Source organism: Eucalyptus grandis, chromosome 5, assembly GCF_016545825.1.
Source record: "Eucalyptus grandis isolate ANBG69807.140 chromosome 5, ASM1654582v1, whole genome shotgun sequence".
NCBI classification, from domain to species: domain Eukaryota; kingdom Viridiplantae; phylum Streptophyta; class Magnoliopsida; order Myrtales; family Myrtaceae; genus Eucalyptus; species Eucalyptus grandis.
In genome coordinates, this window is record NC_052616.1 from 57,850,661 (window position 1) to 57,870,173 (window position 19,513).

Consider the following 19,513-nt stretch of genomic DNA (forward strand, 5'->3'; position numbering starts at 1 on the left):
GGAGCCAGACCGACGCTCGGTCAAGTCAATCTCCAACGCCAACTCGCTCACGCGCTCCACCGCCGCGCGTCCTTGCGGTGGCGTCTCCAATCTTTCTATTCAATTTTAAAAAAAATTCCTCATATTTTTTCCCCCGTCTTGTTTTTTTATACCATCGTGGCTTGGAAGCTACAGATAAATGCAGACGAAATGCATCTTAAATTCAAGTGGAATGAAATTTGTCCTCCTCGGACGGCGAACCCCGCTATATATACACGCTCCCTCTGTCGATCGCACTCTATGTATGTCAATCCCCTTAAGAGCTTCTTCATCTTCCCGCATTTTTTTTCTTTCATTTTTTCTTCTTCTTCTTCTTTTTTTCTTGAATTCTCCGTTGAATTTCCGATCTTGGGTCGGTCTTGTTTCGTCCAAATTCGCCGGAATCCGGCCGCTCCCGATGGCCAAAGGCCGGAGACTGACGTCCAGCCGGAGCGAGCGCTTGCTGGGGAGCTACGGCTACGGCCACCACGGCTTCGGGGCCGCCGCCAACGGGAACGACGCCGCCGAGTTCGACGAGGACGAAGTCTGGTCGGCCGCGGACGGTGGCGGGGCGGACGCCATGCGGGAGGACGGCGGCATGGAGGGCTCGCAGCTGGGGTGGGCCACGCTCGCCGCCGAGGACGGGGGCGGCGGCGGCGGCGGCGGCGGCGGGGGGAGGCGGAGCCGGACCGCGCGCGGCGGGCTGTCGTTTGCGTTCGAGGACTCCGGGGTCCGGCCGTCGTCGAGGATCGTGCACCAGTTCCGGGGGAACGACGCGGCGGCGGCGTCCTCGTCGCCGCGCGGCGGGCACGGGCACCACATGGCCACGTCGGCGCCGGTGAACGTGCCGGACTGGAGCAAGATATACCGGGTCGGCTCGGTGGAGTCGATGCACGACTCGGACGAGGGGCTCGACGACGGCGGCGGCGACGCCGGGATGGTGCCGCCGCACGAGTACCTGGCCCGGGAGTACGCCCGGAGCCAGAAGTCCGCCGCCACGTCGGTCTTCGAGGGCGTCGGCCGGACGCTGAAGGGGCGGGACATGCGGCGAATGCGCGACGCGGTGTGGAGCCAAACCGGGTTCGACGGCTAATAATACTCGATACGACCGCCGCCGCTACCGCCACCATTACCACCACCGCCACCGCCGCGGCCGCTATCCTTATATAATTAGATTCGCCGTCGATAAAAAAATGTAATATCGGGACGAGAAGAGGGGGTTGGGAATTGTATTCATCATTGTTAACGGTAAGAATTTTTTTTTTTTTTTAATCTCGGGCAGTGATTCGGCCGGGACGGGTCGGGTTCGGGGTCGAACCCGGGCCGACCCGGGATCCGAGTGAGCCCGAGCCCGATTGAAGATTTTCTGTGTCTCCTCTGTTTTTGGTTAGGTTGAAATTCAAGAGGTCTTCAAATTTCTGTCTTAAAGAGGAGAAAAGAGTCATGTTCTACCTTATAGCCAAATCTCAGTGTAATGGATTGTGGGTGTAGTGTTAGAGAGAGAGAGAGAGAGAGCTACGGTTCATATTTTTCTTTATTTTATGACCAATATCTCTAAATTAATATTCTTTATTTCCCCATTTTTATTATGCGGAATTATTATTATTTTTTCCAGCATTATGGAAGTGGGTTATTGGTTAAGCCGATGATCATGTGACCAACTTGCATGAACTGAATTGAATTGAATTGGAAAGGGAAGAGACAATCATTAATGACCACGAGCTTTGTCCCGAGAAAGGACTGGACAAAACACAAAAAAGGTCACGACCAATGGTGGCTTCTATTCCATGTCGACCATGCATATGTACTACGCACTTTTGTTTCCTATGCGCAACTTGCGTGCACGTACCGAACCTAGTTCGTCATGTGAACTTTCTCGTCTCGATGTTCCTGACTTTGTGAAGTTGTCTTTAGGATCAAAACGAATCATGTCGTAAGTGAATTAGATGATTGGAAGGCTCTAAATTTCACGACAACGATAGAGACATTTGACCTATAGAATTGAAAGAAGTTCTTTCTGTAGAATGAATTATGGCCCTCCAGGTCAATTGGAAAGTTTGCTTCCTTGAATGGCATTACTTAACAAAACCTAATTAAAGACCCCTGAACATGTATGATAAGGAAGGTTACATATATAAATTAGGGTTAGATGTAGATTTCTAATGAAGTTCAAAGGTATTTTCCCCATTAAATGCTTGAGAGAGAGAGAGAGACAGAGTCAAGAGAGACCTGATATTTCCTTGTTAATTTGTGCATGCAAAATAAGTTGGTCATATTCAAAGCTTGACTAGCTAAACCACTTAAGTAATTAAAATCTTTAAATACCTTTAGTAGTAAGGCGAACGGAGTATTAATAAAGAAGTGATTTGATTATCTGGTTTAATCACGCCTATTAACAATGTCGTGGATGAGGAAAATTGACGGACTGACTTGGGGGAGAACCCTAAAGATCCTTTAGATAAAATATTCACTTGCCCATCCTCCTTAAACATTCGATTCAAAAAGAAAGAATCTGGTCCTTTGTCCACCCCTTCTTTCCTTTACCTTCACGATCTAACTTGACCTTCCTCTGTATAGTTTGGTCAAGAATCTCCCAAAAAAAATTCTTGATGAAGTATGGTCCTGATTGAAATAATCTTTTGGGGGGGTGGGGAATAAAGTGGACAAAATAATTAATTTGGCGCCCACAATGAGGATATTGGGGAAAACCAGAGGGAGCTTTTGATGGAATGTGATGGGGACGGTTTGTGAGGTGGGCACTAGGGGGCAAAGCTTTCTTTCTCTCTTTCAATTTGGGGGACTGGGATTGAACGAAACATGAAGACATCATTTGAGAATGGATCCAAACCCTAATGGCTTTGCCTTTTTGAAAGAAAGAGACACCATTGGCTCTCGATTTATTTTATTTTTGTTTGTTAGGAAAAATGGGCAGCCATCTAAAGGGGCTATTGCTGATATTTTATACAAGGCATGATCAATTTTTGAACATGTAGGAAACAAGAGATTCTCTCGTTCCCTCCCCCTCCCCCTCTCTCTCTCTCTCACTCCACAACGTGCGATTAAATAAATTCTGATTTGACGTGTTTTTGACCAAAAAGACAGCACCCCTCTTTTGAATATGAACAGGTGGTGTGGTCTTGCTGCATTCGAAAGGGTGGTGATTATTCCAAGTACGGAGAAAAAAAAATATTCATCCCTTTTCGGTTTGTGGGGGACTAATAATCAACATAGGATTGAATATTTGGTGCATTTTTTGGTGCATTGGTGAAAATAGGATTTGAAATTATGCCTCTTTTCTGTATTGCGACTTTGCAAGGGTCGGCCAACGGTCCCACAAGTCACAAAATGCTGCTCCAGCTCTTGCCCTTGGAGGGTGTCTTTCACCACTAAATAGCTGTGAACAATATTAGGGTCAATAAAGTGTTGACTTAGATGATAAAAAGTTTAGCTTATCTCCTTGTGGTCTTGAATTCGAGTTTTTTCATGAGCACTCAGGAAATAAAATCCTAAAACTGAGTGGATATGGGAGAGTGAGATTGTCTGAGAATCGAGATATGTAAGCAGTGGACTGGACACTACTTGATCGCCAAATAAATAAAAAAATTTATCATAGAGAGAGATTTCATATTCCTTGGATTCGACATTTGAACATTTATAAGCATTTTCTTAAGTTCGAACTTTTGGATTCAACATTTCAAAATTTATAACTATCCTTTTCGCCAATAAAGAAATTCGTATATCCAGAAAGTTTGGTGCAATTAAGGGTGAGCCTGATTCGAATGATCTAGTTTTTGAGTTAGGACGAGGAATTGAATTGAAAAAACTTGCTTAAGATGATCTACGGATATGTGTACTGCAAATCCTAAAACTTGCAACAAAAGTGCAATTTGAATCATAAAACTTATAAAAAATATAATCAAATATTATAACTTGTCTAATCAATACAATTGAGTAATTTCATTAACTTTATCTATTTAAACAAACAAGAAATACTAACGTGGTTTTTTTAAAATATTTTCTCTCTCCTATGAGGCAAAACATGGAACACAAGACTAAAATGCATTTTAATTTTAAATTTTTAACCAAAATATTAATTAAACTAAAAAAAGAAAAAATAGCCAAAAGGCAAGAGTTGTCGACCCTTGTTGCCACTGCCCTCATTGCTAGAATGGGCTAATGGGGGTTGTTGGGCCTCGGCCAAGGCTAGCAACCCTTGCCAAGGGCCACCATAATTGGGTGAGGGCTGACGACCCTCACCAAGCCCTCGCCAACCTTTTTTAGTCATAGGGGCGATGTCAGCAAGGGCTATCGTCTCTGCCTTTGGCTTTTTTTAAAAATAATAATAAATTTATTTTATTTAATTAACATTTTGTTTGAAAATTATAACTTAATTCACATCATTGCCAATAAAAAAAAAAAGGGGGCCACATTGGTATTTTCATTAGTCTAAATGGATGGAGTTAACATAAAAATTCGATTGTGCCAATTTAATAAGTTTTATGATTTGATTGCATTTTTTTATAAGTTCTAAAATTCAATTGTATTTTTTTAATAAGTTTTAAGATTTTCAGTGTACATATCCTGATAATCAATAATTGAGTCCCCCTTTAAAACTAGTCAGCTGTAGGCCAGTCTACAAGTAAAACCTCGACCTAACTCCTACGTTTTTTTTCCTTCTTTTCTCTTATATTATTTATTATTGGGTGAAATTAAAGAAATAGAGGCTAGAAGAGAGGCAGAAATATAGATGGGAGTGAGTGGATCGTAAGCCTTTTGTTTCTTTAAACTTCTAGTTTAAAGTAATAGCCCTCGTAATTAATTGAAATTTAGTTCTACTTGCAAATCGGCCTATTTGGTTCGGTTCTAATTAGAAATGGTTCGACTTTTAATTGGTGAATCAAACCAAACATGGTGGATTTCCAAATTCTCTTGAAACCGGTCTAGAACTAAATCGGCTAGGCCAATTTCAGCAGGTATTTTAATCAAATGTGGACCGTAGCTCACCCTTTGGTGTGCAACAACGTTCAGCACCTCGTATCGCATGAATAACCCGGGTTCAAAGCTTGGTTAACAATGTAATCTTTAACTAGAAAGGTTACATGTAATTTGGAATCGAGCAGATGTTAGGGACAGGTGACATCTCTACAGTTCAAATAGTTAATGCGACATCTTTGAACATTCGGAATAAGGTGATGGGCTATTTTGAGTCCTAGTAAATTAGGCCTCTTTTGTGTATTGCAACTTTTGCAAGGGTTGGCCAACGGTCCCACTTGTCCAAAATGCTGCTCCAGTTCATGCCCTTGGAGGGTGCATTTCACCACAAAATTACAACTACAGCTCACTCTAAATAGCTGTGAATAAAATTACGGCGGATAACGGGTTGACTTAATTGATAAGAGAGTTAGCTTATCTCCTTGTGATCATGAGTTCAAATCTTATCGTGAGCACTCCAAGAATAAAATCTCGAAATTAGCCGGTCAATATAGACGAGTGAGATTGTTCAAGGATCGAGGCGCCCAAAAAATGGACTAGACACTTTTTGGTAGCCAAATAATGAAAAGTTTATCATAAAGAGAGGTTCCATGTTCCTTGGGACTTAGATTAGCATTTTTTAAGGACTTTTGGATTTGACTCTTGAACATTTATAATTATCCTATTCGCAAATAAAGAAATGCATAACAGGGAAGTTTGGAGCAGCCAAAGATGAGTATGTTCCGAAATGATCTAGTTTCAAAGTTTGGGAGTGGGAACTGAATTGAAAAATCTTATTTTAGATAATTTAAAATTGAGTCCCTCTTTGGAATGGGTCAATTCTAGGTCGGTCTGCAAGTAGAACCTGGACCTAACTCCTTTGTTTTTTCCCTCTTTTTATTTTATTTTATTTTATTTATTTTCTTTCATTTTTTGGGTGAAATTAGAGATACAGAGACTAGAAGAGAGGCATAAATCTATATGGAGTGAATGGATTGTAAGCCTTTTACTTCTTTATAGTTAAAAGCAACATTTCACTAAAAATACTCCTCGTAATCAATAGAAATCCAGCTCTACTTGGAAATCAACCCGGTTGGTTTGGTAGGGTTCGATCTTTAATTAGTGAATCGAACCGAACTTGGTGGATTTCCAAAGTTTTTACTTGTGAACCAGGTCAATTCTTCTGGAAATTGGTCTAGAACTAAATCAGCTAGTCCGGTTTCGACAAGTTCTCAAAGTGAATATGGACCGTAGCTCACCCTTAGGTGTGCAGCGACATTGAGCACCTCGTGTCACATGACTGGGGTTGAAACCTGGTTATGTAATCTTTGACCAGAAAGGTTACATGTAATTTGAAATTGAGCAGATGTTAGGGACAGGGGACATCTCCACACTTCGAAAAATTGTGACATCTTTAAACATTCACGATAAAGGTGATGGGCTTTTCTGAGTCCTAGTAAATTGGGCTGCAACTGAACTGGGCTACATATCTAGCAATTCTTAGATTCGCGTTCTTGATAGATTCTAGACAATTCAATTCATGTCCATGTGATCAAATCCAATTTGTCATTCTACTTTGGACATTGAAGAAAAGTAGGGGGATGAGGATGAAGATTTTGGGCCGTGGTGTAGCATCATGGGCAAGCTCCAAGGAAAGATCTTGTCATATGTGGGCTTTTGGCTGCTTAAAAAGGCTAAAGAATTGAGGAACTCCTTTCTTATTCAGCCTATTTTCCTCTTGAAAGTTTATTTTCATGAGCAGGGATGATGGCATCGACGTGGGATGAGAACACGACTCTCGACCCGCCCCAAGTTCTATAAGGTATTTTTTTTTATCATGACACAGATTTATTCAGGTATCTTGACTCGAATCATCTCCATGAATGCATGTGAACCATCGCACTTGCCCATCTGTATCTAATAATGCTTCAAGTACAAAGTGGCAGGTGCCGCCTTCCAAGATTAACATGAGATCAAGATTCCGTGATTTAACCACGTAATCCACCTCATCTAGATCGAGTGTTTAACCGCATCCAATCAACCTCTTAGGGGTACTGATTCGATATTGGTTTGAGAAAATATTTTGAATCTTTTCTTTTTCGACCCCTTTTTTCTTTTTAAGAAAACTCCATGTAGTATGGGGTAGGCTTGATTTAGGGATATCTTAAAATGCAAATTGGACTAGTTGTACTCCTGAAAATCAACATACTTTCATAAGGCACTATGCTATTTAGATAACTAATATATATGGATTGGTGTGGTGACAATATATTTAGCGATAGGAATAATCGATTTCAAGATGGTAAATTCAGTGAAAAAATTGAATCTATTATGTTAGAGTCGATTTTCGATTTTTGGAACTATAAATTGTATTAGCTCCCTTAAGAACTAGCCTAAAATTGAATTGGTTGGTTTCTCCCGAGAACAGTGTGTAATATTTTTTTTTTCAAATTTTACATAAAATTTAAAGTAATATAACCATTACTAAACATACCACATGAACAGATATGTGGCATAGTGATTTAGGCATTAGGTTTGAAATCCCTCTCCAATATATCAATCTTTTTTAAGACAATTTTTTTTTAAAAAAAGAGAGGATATTTTTGTGGTTTCTTGGCCCAAACCCTAGACCCTCCAATGGTTTACAGTATTAACTCGAGAACCAAACTAATCAAGGTGAGTTCTCCAATTTTTCACCCGATAGCTTGGCTTGCACCAACCGACCTAAAACTGGTTGGTAAAGTCGGTTTCGATTTGGTTTCCAAATTGAATTGGTTTAGTTGCTAGCCACTAATGAGTGAATCTTAATAGTTTCTTCGTCTATTTTCCAATGTTTTTGTGTTTTTTTTTTCTTGTGCTTAATTTGTTTGACCTCGATAAGGATGACGAAACAGATCATCATTTCACATAGATTAATTTGAAATACTCTTAATCATCCATCTCTTATTTTAAAGCCCCCTGATGTCTGATTCCATCCACTACTTGTCCACAACTCAGCCGAAGACTCGCAGTCAACTCCAATCAAGTAAATCCCGCCGACCAGCTGTCTACATTTCATGACTTAGGTTGCATCATGAGCTACATAAACAAAGCAATTCATCTTAAACACCAAAAAAAAAAAAAAAAAAAAAAAAAAAAAATCCCTTTTGACCCTTGACACAATCGATGGATTTTTAATACATGAACTTCATGTTCTCCCAGCAGCATGTGTCTCCGCCGTCTAATGTTGTTCTGTCATGCCAGGCTGCCCCCCTCTCCAGAACAGTTCTCAGAACCCCATTATACTACAAATCTCATTCTGTCCTGTTGTCAATGGTTGATTAGAATATTCAAGCAGCATTTCATCTGCATTGGAATATCGAACCCCTCCAAAAATAAGCCCTCGAATCAGAGAGATGTTGGGAAAGTTATGGTCTTTTTTAGGATTTCTCTCTTTTCCTTTTGGCCCTTTTTTTTTTTTTTTTTTTTTTTTGTTTGGTTATGGTGGAGTCTTTTCTTATTGGTTATTTCCAGGCTACTTTTGAATAAGAGCACATTGTGGCCCCATCCATTCACACAGTAAAACATCCAAACTGCATCCCTAAAATTGTGTCACCTTTTTCTTGCCAGATTTTGGAAAATCCAGCTACAAGTCACTGGATAAGACCAAAAGCTCAAATTTTTTGATCCGTGTAGCCACTGTTCCTGCAACCTCGAGCTCTAGAAATCTTACTCTGTGAATCTATCTTCTCTTTTTGGAAGATATACCGGATTTTCTTCCAAATTTGCTCTCCAGCGCAGCAGGCATATCAATCAAGATCCCCACTTGATCCTCTTTTCCGCACCCAATCACTGGTCAGAAAAATGGGTTGCCGGGGAAGCAAGGAGAAATCTCCACAGTCTGGCGCAAATGGGTACTCGAGCACCACTGTCTCAGGGCAAAACCAAGCTTATCAACAAGGAGCTGCGGTTCAGACCCACAAGGTGTCCGCTCAAATGCCTCAACCAAGACCACAACAACAACAGCCAGCGAGTAATCCTGCACCAGTGAGCAGTGAGGTTGCTCAAAAGAGGCCTGCACCAGTGAGCAGTGGGGTTGCTCAAAAGATGGACAATACAATTCTGGGTAAGCCATTTGAGGAGATTAAGCAACACTACACTCTCGGCAAGGAATTGGGTAGAGGTCAATTTGGCATAACGTATCTTTGCACTGAGAAATCCACTGGCCAGACTTATGCCTGCAAATCTATACTGAAGAGAAAACTTTTGTCGAAAGGTGATAGGGATGATATGAAAAGAGAGATTCAGATTATGCAACATCTTTCCGGTCAACCCAACATCGTTGAATTCAGGGGTGCTTATGAAGATAGGTATTCAGTGCATGTGGTGATGGAGCTCTGTGCTGGTGGGGAGTTATTTGATAGGATCCTTGCCAAGGGTCATTATACTGAGAGAGCTGCTGCTTCCATTTGCCGCGCGATAGTTAACGTGGTCCACATTTGTCACTTTATGGGAGTTATGCATCGTGATCTCAAGCCTGAGAATTTCTTGTTGGCAAGCAAGGATGAGGGAGCTATGTTGAAGGCCACTGATTTTGGGTTGTCCGTCTTCATTGAGGAAGGTGAACTTCTATTCCTCTTCAAGATCCACTTCTTTTTATGCAAGAAATGATTATCAGATTCTTGTGGTTAGGATTTTCAGTGTTTTAGCTTGAAAATTGTTTGCTATGTGACTATGACCTCACTTACATTTGACAACAACATTACATCTCCTGGGAACGGTTTAGAGTTGGACCAATCATCATCAATAATTCATGATGTACCTTGGTCTTCCAAAAGAGATGATCATAAATGAAAAGAAGAATATAGCCTGGAACCACGGTTTCATTCAATTATTAGCTGTCCTGTTGAAAAGGATGGCCATGATAATCATTGATGACTTTTGGAAAATGCTAGTGCATGAGTTTGCTTTGTTGGGCAAATTGAGAGCAAAAAAGTACTGCTAATCAATGGCCAGTGGTTGGGTTTTGGGATGAATGGCCACTGTTCGAAAATCACTTGACTGCAAAATCTTTTCATGGAAAAGCTAGTTCCTTGCTATGCTGTTGATGATAATAGGCTCACAGTACAGTGGAGGATATATCTGGTGAACTTGAGCATATTTTCTTTTTGTTAATTACAGTAAATTGCTTCATCTCCTTTTAAATGTACTAGCTGCAGTTCCAGTTGATTCCTTAATGAATCTGTTCCCTAAAAAGGATTTCTTGCCCTAATCAGATTTTGGTCAATTCCTTCTTTGCCTTGGCTTGCTTTTCATGGGGAGAGAAGAGAGGAGAAAGAAAGAGTGGAAGAGAGAGAGAGGGTGGGGCAAGGTGGTATTGCAGTTGAATGAGAGTTTCAGCCCTGCAACCTTTGCTTTATAAGTGGTGCTAGCTAAAGGTTAATTGCAGAGCAGCATGTCTTTTCATTTCCTTTGATAATTCCATAATTATTACGTTATCAGCCATTTCCATTTCGCAAGTGGTGATCTCCTGATGCTGATTCTGTGTTATCAATTCTAAAGTATGAGCACACTTCATAGGTTTCTCAAAGTAATTTACTTGGCATGTTGGTTGTACTCATCATACTTTTGATGTGCTTGTGGTGCTTTTGTCCTTTTTTTTGTCCAACCCAGGAAAGGTGTATCGTGATATAGTGGGTAGTGCTTACTATGTTGCTCCTGAAGTACTACATCGTAGATACGGAAAGGAGATTGATATCTGGAGTGCTGGAGTTATTTTATACATTCTACTAAGTGGTGTCCCTCCATTCTGGGCAGGTAGATTTTGTCAATATTTTTGCTGCTTAAAAGAATATGCTTATTGCACAGCAGTTGATTGCCTTAAACTTTTAATTTATATTGCAGAAACTGAGAAAGGTATCTTTAATGCCATACTGCAAGGAGAAATTGATTTCGTCAGTGACCCATGGCCATCAATATCAGATGGTGCCAAGGATCTCATCAGGAAAATGTTGACTCAGGATCCTAAGAAGCGGGTCACCTCTGCCCAAGTCCTTGGTAATAGAACCCAAATCTCTCTGTAGTTCATCATAATATGAATTCGTAGGCCTTATCTTGCCTATAGGTTTCTCCCAGTATTATTTGATGGATCTGTTACTGTTGAATATCTTTTAAACCAACATATACATGTGCATGCATTAATTTGGTGGAAAACATAGATATTCACTGTTCAGGATAATGTTTACTCTTTTCAGGCTGTCCAGTTATCATGTTTGTGTTGTTGCTGGGGATTTGATGCATCCTTCTTCATTTTGCATTCAGATTGTTTCATACCATTATAGAAATGACAGTTATATATTGCTGTTGTTGTTGCTATACAATAATCCATGGATTTAATGGTGTATCTCATCTTCAGTTTCTTTTCTTTCTTTCTAAAAGAAAATGTGGCATTCTGATATATGAATATTCTTTGACCTGGGAAACTCTTGACAAAATATGGTCCATATGCTTGTCACCAACATTGGGATGTGATGCTTGTTGTAATTAGAACATCCTTGGCTCAAAGAAGGCGGAGAAGCATCAGACAAGCCAATAGACAGTGCAGTTCTATCCAGGATGAAGCAATTCAGGGCGATGAATGAGATGAAGAAGCTTGCATTGAAGGTAAACCATTTATATAGGTGCACAAGTGATGTGCAGAAGGAATCATCATGAAATTTGCGAAGTTGTTATTATGTGATGTTATCGTAATTATTCCCAGGTGCTTTGACTCCTGATAATGTATTTTTCATCCAAAATTAAGACAGAAATGAAGTTCTGTCCAATGATTATTGAATCTTTAAATTTTTAAATTAAACAGGATCAAAATAGAGGTACTTCTGGAAGAAATTCTCTCATCACTTATTTTCGGCAGTTCTAGGTTGGAAACTATGATTTAGCCATGTTATTGTTGGTAGTTTCTCCAAGAATGTTTGCCTGTAGCAAGGCAGCAGCTGCATGAAATATTCTTTTACGTAATAAAGCCAGCTATGGTAACGATGATTGTTGTAAATATATCAGGGAATAGTGTAGAACTTGTTTTTGAAAATTGCAACTCATCCATTCATTTTGGGCAGTGGGTCTATTGGGATTGGGCTTCTCTTACTACAGATGAAGTAATCTATTGTTAAGTTACTTTCAGGAACTTCTTTTGCACTTCTATCTCTTTGCTTAAGCAGAGATGGCTGCAATTTCATGAGAACTTTGTAAGTAGTCATCCTGTCCAGTTGATTCGAAAGACTAGATCAATGTGTTGTATTTAATATCTGGGGCAGTATAAACTGACAATACACCACCTATTTTGGAATGATATACTCATTGATGGAATGGTTCCTCCTATTCTGTTCATTTTGTTTGTTTTGTCAATAGGTAATTGCAACAAATTTCTCTGAAGAGGATATCAAAGGTCTTAAAGCCATGTTTACGAACATGGACACAGACAATAGTGGCACGATCACCTTTGAAGAGCTGAAGTCTGGTTTGGCGCGACTAGGATCGCGGCTCACAGAGACTGAAGTAAAGCAACTTATGGAAGCTGTGAGTGAGATATTTAGAGTAGAACCTTGATCACTGTATATCATATTTATCTATACTTGTCAATCTAATCCCTCTCAACATATTTTACAGGCTGATGTTGATGGAAATGGTTCGATTGACTACATTGAATTTATATCGGCCACAATGCATAGACACAAGCTAGAGAGAGATGACCACCTGCATAAAGCGTTCCAATATTTTGACAAGGATGGCAGTGGGTGAGTGTTAATATTTTCTTGTACAGAGATGTGAGCAATTTATGGCAAATTAGTTTCCTTTTCGCAAGCTTTGCTTCATTTGATAATAGTTATCTTCTTGATATGGTTTTGAGACATCTGTTCTCCAACAGTCATGTACGTCCTGTTGGCCCCTTCTAGCTATAAGTACTAGGCAACGAATTTTCTTACTTCATCTTCAGCTTCTGACAAGAAGTGAGTGAACTTAATGTGATTATATTCAAACAATAATAAAAAGAATAATAATAAGTAATAATAATAACAATTGTTTGTATGATTTGGTGCTAATATTTCATGGTTTCTGAAAAGATCGTGAAGAATGGCTAGGAAGTGTAGTTTCTACATGAAGTAAGATCTTGGATAGCCTGTGTTGATGAAAATTACCACTCAAAATGCTGTGACAGTTATATTACCAAAGATGAATTAGAAGCTGCAATGAAGGAACACGCCATTGGTGATGAAGCCAACATAAAGGAGATCATTGCAGAGGTTGACAAAGATAATGTAAGTCAGTTTTGTTGATTTTGATTTTATGGCCCCACACACGCACGCACACATATTTGAGCTGATGTTTTCTGATCGTTGTTATATAGGATGGAAGGATTGACTACGATGAGTTTTGCACAATGATGAGAAGTAAATCTCAGCATCCCGAAAAGCTTTTTTAAGTCACATAGTTAAAAAGCTCTTTGTTGGCAGAAGTATTTTATTTTTCCTTTCAGGTGAGTGCTATTATGTTCCATAAATCAATCTGAAGTAGAGTGATGAGGAGAGTTACGGTCCATCCATCTTGGTTTAATGAGTCCATCTTTGCTCTTGCTCACATCCCTGCTATTTCTCATTCTCTGGGATGATGTATGATTGCTTCTCACTCCATCTCATTATCGCAGTTGATGCCTGCTCGGATATCATGTATATTATGATTTGGCCTTTGTTCTGTACCCGACAATAAAGAGGAAGTCTTATTTTGCGAGTAATTGCTCATGACTTTGTGCATATGACAATGCACCTTTTTTTTTTTTTTATTATTATTATGAATTAGTGTACGTTCAGCAGGTTGATTTCTAATGAGAGTCTAAGTTAATTTTTAGATACAGATCCCATCATATGTCAGAAGATCTAAGGCATTCATGAATTGAGAGCCTGCCTTTCTAATTGGCGCATTTCCCTTCATATTTCCAAGAAACATGTCTCTTTAAAATGTTATCCACTTCATTTCTAGACATTCTCTTCTTCTGCCATTCGCATTATCAACTAATTAGAGTCAATTGTGGCTTGAGATTACAGTGATAAGCTCCTCAAAAGTCAAAATGGATGGTGATAAGCTGACTTGGTGGTGCATCTGAGAACAGATTTTCTGGGGGCAACTCTTGGCCTGATGATGTTGGAGAAATTCCTTATTATTTTTCAATTATGACAGATCTGATACATCACCCTTAGCATCTAGGTGTGAGATCTAAAGTCTGCATTAGTTTATGATCTCCCAGTCCCCACCACTGACGTTTGGCCCATTTAATAATCCCCCTCTCCCAAAAGACATTTTACTATGAAGGGAATTAGCTTAAACTATTTCTGCCGACACCTTCCTTTTGGTTTTTGCTTTACTTTTAGAAGCAATATGAGCTCATTTTTTTTATGAGTCTCCGCAGGAAATTTCACATTTCCATCCATCATCGCGACATCAAGAAGACAACTAACTTTGAAGTGCATGAGTCACCAACCATTATCACCACTGAAATACATAAATCTTCCACCTTCAACACCATCTATCCAGTACATACACGCCCCCCCATCTTTATTGAACAGATGGGATCCTCAGGCAGACATTGAAACTAGACAAAGAAGGGACAGGAAAGCTAGGACAGCCACAGTCCACATTTACTAAACACACTCCATAAAAAACAAACACCATCTTATTTAGTCCTCACGATACTCTTATCTTCCTCTTGTGAACAAGGGAGGAATAATTGGCCATGGCGAGGATTGAACCCACACTGGAGATCATGGAACTTCTAGTGGTGTTTGTTGGCAACGTTGCATTGCCTCCTGATCTCACCCTTGTCTCCGGTAAGCGGGTTGTTCTCAGAAAGGGTGGTGAGGGCTCTGGCGAATTCCTTGAAGAAGTAGTTTTGGCTCTTGGCCATCTTCTTCACATAGGGCTTGGTCCTCTTATCGACGGCTAGCTGGTGATCCACCAGGAGCAAGCCCTTGTTGTCCAATATGTTCCTGTAATAGTTGTTGTCGAATATCATGGGGGTGCCACGGTCGTTCCTCACGTACTGCACGGCCTTTGGGTCAGGGATCGGGTCCGGGCACTTGTAGAGCATGTGCTCCACATGGTCGGGATTGAGGGCTGGGTCAACCTCTGGGTATAGCCGCTGAACCAGCTTGACGCAGTGGGTTCGGCCCACGCTGTGTGCTCCTGTTAGATGCAATATAAGACATTGTTAGACTCCATCAATTGCAGGCAACGGACTCTAGTGAGAATGGATTTGGATTGAGTATGAACGCTTTAATTCAGACACTAGTCAGAAGCTTAGAATTAATTCAAGAAGCACCAAATGAAAGTACCGAGCAAGGCAACCACTCCAGGAGTATCAATGCCCATCTTTGCAAATCTTTCAAGCACAACAGACATGCTCTCGTTGTGGTCTGGCAAGTGTTCCTCAATGACATCTGCTCTGCTCCTCCTGCCATCTCTTCTTCCAGTTTTCAGAGGAATTTGAGGGCCTCCTAGCTGGTGAGGAAAAGAATATAGCTTTTAAAGTTTAGAGAACAGATTTATGCCAGATCTGCTTAGATTTAATAAAGCCCATTGATTTTCTTTTTCCTCCCATTTTTTTCTAAACAGTAAAACCCTCATCAGTAAGATCTGAAGTTCATGCAGCTGTCCTTTTTGATTCTTATAATCAAATTCTCCCTAAAGCTGAAACTGGAAATCCTGTAATAGTTTTCTTGTTTGGCCAGAAATGAAATAGTTGTTGCAGTTATGAGTCAAAAGAGCATTTAATTCAAGAAAAGGGCACTGAGATCAAGGTCAAAAATGGAATTTTTGCCATATCCATGGTAGTGCTCGCATGATACCTCCCCCAAGTAGGAACTGGAAGGGATCAATCACAACTAGATTTTCTTCCCAGAAAAGTATTCTTGAAATATCTACTATTGTCTTTCTTTCTTTTTTACAGAGTCAGCAAAAGATCATAGAATGTCATGAACTAGACCCATTTGAAAATCTTTTTATAAGTCGCATCTGTGAAACAGATACAGTCTAGGAAATGACACGAGCACCGCATGCAGAGAGGAAAATTGATAATCTGGAGGGTGAAAGATTCATAAGTACCGCAACAACGCCATCTCTAGCAGACAACACCAGAATGTCTGCACAAGAAACAACTCCAGGACATTCTCTCTCCACAGCCTCCTTGATGGTGTCAAGGTACCTGAAGTTCCTCATCCCAAAGCTCCTGTCCGTCTCTTTCTCAGAGAGATCCCTCCTCGTTGAGTCCAGGAGCAATGAAGCATCGCAAGACTGTGCAACACCCACATGCCCAAACAGTGAAAAGATCAAAACTTTAGCTTCAGAAGGCAGCATTTCTTTGGGTAAAAAGAAAAGGGCAAAGAAAGATGAACAAGACTGTAACACCTTTAACTTAAATTCTTGGAAAGAAAAACGAAAAGAAAAGACAGATAAGCAAATGGAAGGAAAGCTAGCTCACTTGAACAGCACAGTCATGGAAGATGTTCCTAAGCCAAGAGAATGCAGTGTTCTTGTGGCGCTTGTAGAGAAGCTTGACTTGCTCTTTAATGATGTCCTCAGCCTGAGGACAAGTGTCCTTGTAGAAGTCTATCACCAGGCCAGACCCTACCTCAGCCTCACCCTCTGCATAAGCAGAGTTAATGATTGTGGCTGAGAAGGAGAAGAAGATGGCAGCAAAGAAGAAGAGAGCTCTGAAACCCATCTCTCTCTCTCTCTCTCTCTCTCACTCAGACACCAGAAAAGTCACTGACCTTACATTCGGGTTCTCCTGGATACTCCCTTAAATAACGCAAGGGGTTCAAAATTTTTTAAGCAAAATAGTTAAAGAAAGGGACAGTGTCAAAGTAGGAATTGCAGATCTGATGCTTTTAAGCCTTCTCTTTTCACATTGTGTCTCCAGAATTTACTGCTAAACGGCTGGCTCTTGACATATTTTTAATAATTTCTTGCTGGAGTTCAGAACAGTTTTCCTGGGAGAGTGTCCAGCAAGCGAGTGAAGAGGCATTTATGGAGATAAAGATGCTGACCATGTTTGTCCGTTCGCTATATAATAAGCTAAAGTGACTATCACTTCACCTACTAAATTAAGGGAACCTACACATCCTTCTCTTCTCTGTTAAGATGATGATAACCAGTCGAAACTGTGTTTTTTTAACTGAAATCTGGATTTCATCTATCTTTAGTTGATTTTGAAGCTACTCTAGTTGTTCAATGACATACTTGTATTCCAAAAATATAAACTTGGTTGACTCTGAAATTATGAACCCTTAAATGAGTTCCTCTTTGAGGTGGTCACCAAGTTGAGATGATCCATGACTGACAGTACCTTGATCATTTCTGGCTTTTTCCATCCATTACTTATGTCATCCACAGTTGACACTGACTTCCCTTTCCTTTTCCCACAGATACCACGCTCCATCAAAGTATAAATTTGACTTTTGGCATTTTCTCTCCCTTTTGTGCTAATGATAGAAGCACCAAGAACCAAATCTATAATGCCCCTAGAAAGTAGCAACACTGCATGATTTATCTGGAGGTAACTCTGAAGCCATTTGATATTATTGTGGGGAAAAAAATAAAATAATCCACAACATTCTTTTCTCCACTCCTTTTCTTTTCTTCCTGATATTACAAGTTCTGCAGTGAGAATTTCCCAAGTTATACTCTTGAATCAGACAGAGATAAGAACAAAATCAAGGGCATAGTCACATGTGCCCCCCCCCTCTCTCCAAAAAAAAAAAAAAAAAAAAAGAGAGAGGAAAAAGACAGTCATGTGGAAGAGAGGGCGTTGTCCTGGACTAGCATGGGGCTTGAATTCTTTAGCTAGGAAAAAATAGAAGGGGAGAAAACATAATATCTGCAAATATGCAGATGAAAGTGATACTTTAATTCTCAAAAAGTGGATATTCCAAAAGTAATATTTTCTGTCTTTATTGCTAACATATACCTAATTAAGGGACAACCAGTAGAATCAAAAGATTCTAGGCCACCTATTTTATTTTGTTGGACACTTATCCTAGTTTTGAAGTTTTTTTTTTTTTTTTGGGTACAATATAACTTGAATGTAATACAAAGGAACCTTATTTGATCTCCTAGAACCAAAGGAAATAGAGACCATTGGGGCATGAGAAAACACATGCATTGCCCAAGGCAAAATTCGATAACCAATCTGCACGTGTTGTCCACCCTATTAAGAGATTCAAATCCAAATAGATAGTCCTAGAGTTCAGCCCTAATTGCCATCCGAATAAATGATTGCCCACTTCACCGCATTTCTCGAGTTGCCATAAGTAAATCAACATTGATAATCGATTTATGGGATCTAATCATCGGATTATAATGTCAAAGTTTGTCTTGGCTGACGTAGCATTTCATGGTCAAATTCGAGAGAAATTAGTAACATCAATTGAACATCTTATTTCAATTTGAACGATTTTCCTGTGATTGACCTAACAAAAAGTGACAAATTACGGCCAAACTGAGATTGAGATCCAATTTTATGGCATGGCTCAAACTAAGCTAGCCAAGCCGAATGATTAGTCAATACCGACACTACCTTTTTTTTTTTTTTTTTTTGGGACTCGTTTGGCTCTTTTGACATTTTTATAAGATCCGTCTTAAGATAAGGGGGGCCCAATTTAATAAAATAAAGTGGGCCTTTTCCTTGTCCCCCGAATAGGAAAGTCATCCTCCCAAATTCCCAGTTAAGGGAATATTAAAACAGAAATTTTCTTTTAATTTAAATCAAGTGGCAAATACATTTTAACCTTTTTTAACCCAACTTGGCTGATATTTTCACCATATAAACGTATTGATACTTAAATTAGTATATCGAATTTCAAATATTTTCCAAAATTTTAGATCACGATTTAAATTTTAACAGGAATACAAAGATCTTTTGATACCAACGAAAATTGTCAATGATCTTCATGAATTACTAAATTAAAAAAAAATGAAACAGTAATTGAAGAGAATTTGTCAATCCACTTGCTTACATTAAAAGAGAGATTGCAAGGACAGACAATGAATGACCTAACCACTATCAATTACTTTTCTCTGATAATGTGAAAATAAAATATTGCATGGAGATCCACATTTGCGTACAGGGCATGGCACTTATAGTTTGAATTGGAGGGCAGCCGTCCACGTTTAGGGAAACGATCATAAAGACCCGGTCAGACGATTCACTAGATCTTGTGAATTCCGAGTTATTTCACGTGATCATTCCAAATAATAGAAGTGTCAAATAAGTTCACAACTTGCACTTAACTCACCTTTATGACTCTCTCTCTCTCTCTCTTACATTCAACCTCCCGCTCGCTCATTCCGTGATCTTACCTCAATTTGGATATGACTTTTCCAAAATTAGGTTAAATATGAAAATGTTTAGATAATATTACTCAAGTCAAGTATTGAATCTATGGACTAAGTCAAGTATGGGTCATTAAATTTCTATTGTACGAAAATGGATCGAGAC

At 39.7% G+C, this 19,513-nt stretch overlaps 3 protein-coding genes across 3 annotated transcripts; 2 read left to right on the forward strand and 1 right to left on the reverse strand.

Annotated features, from left to right (window-relative positions):
- Nucleotides 1–248: 248 nt before the first annotated feature.
- LOC104445711 lies at nt 249–1,602 on the forward strand. Its single transcript, XM_010059624.3, has one exon. It carries the CDS (start codon nt 284–286, stop codon nt 1,109–1,111), a length of 828 nt encoding a protein of 275 aa, XP_010057926.3. The 5' UTR covers nt 249–283; the 3' UTR covers nt 1,112–1,602.
- Nucleotides 1,603–8,832: 7,230 nt separating this feature from the next.
- LOC104445710 (calcium-dependent protein kinase 2) lies at nt 8,833–13,869 on the forward strand. Its single transcript, XM_010059623.3, has 8 exons — nt 8,833–9,589; nt 10,642–10,785; nt 10,873–11,025; nt 11,516–11,631; nt 12,376–12,543; nt 12,634–12,761; nt 13,184–13,283; nt 13,373–13,869. The coding sequence occupies exons 1-8, from the start codon at nt 8,833–8,835 to the stop codon at nt 13,445–13,447; spliced, it is 1,641 nt and encodes a 546-aa protein (XP_010057925.1). The 3' UTR covers nt 13,448–13,869.
- Nucleotides 13,870–14,467: 598 nt separating this feature from the next.
- LOC104445709 (peroxidase 42) lies at nt 14,468–16,904 on the reverse strand. Its single transcript, XM_010059622.3, has 4 exons — nt 16,496–16,904; nt 16,120–16,308; nt 15,351–15,516; nt 14,468–15,201 (listed from the first exon to the last, which is right to left on the reverse strand). Exons 1-4 carry the CDS (start codon nt 16,736–16,738, stop codon nt 14,792–14,794), a joined length of 1,008 nt encoding a protein of 335 aa, XP_010057924.2. The 5' UTR covers nt 16,739–16,904; the 3' UTR covers nt 14,468–14,791.
- Between the last annotated feature and the right edge of the window lie 2,609 nt (nt 16,905–19,513).

Bases quoted from the DNA above. Each gene is read 5' to 3' on its own strand.
- LOC104445711 (XM_010059624.3), top strand. From the start codon at position 284: ATGTCAATCCCCTTAAGAGCTTCTTCATCTTCCCGCATTTTTTTTCTT.
- LOC104445709 (XM_010059622.3), bottom strand. From the start codon at position 16,738: ATGGGTTTCAGAGCTCTCTTCTTCTTTGCTGCCATCTTCTTCTCCTTC. The intron at 16,309-16,495 runs GTGAGCTAGCTT...GGTGTTGCACAG, and splicing joins TCCATGACTGTGCTGTTCAA to TCTTGCGATGCTTCATTGCT. The intron at 15,517-16,119 runs GTACTTATGAAT...TTTCCTCACCAG, and splicing joins CTAGAGATGGCGTTGTTGCG to CTAGGAGGCCCTCAAATTCC.
- LOC104445710 (XM_010059623.3), top strand. From the start codon at position 8,833: ATGGGTTGCCGGGGAAGCAAGGAGAAATCTCCACAGTCTGGCGCAAAT. The intron at 11,026-11,515 runs GTAATAGAACCC...TGTTGTAATTAG, and splicing joins CACCTCTGCCCAAGTCCTTG to AACATCCTTGGCTCAAAGAA. The intron at 13,284-13,372 runs GTAAGTCAGTTT...GTTGTTATATAG, and splicing joins CAGAGGTTGACAAAGATAAT to GATGGAAGGATTGACTACGA.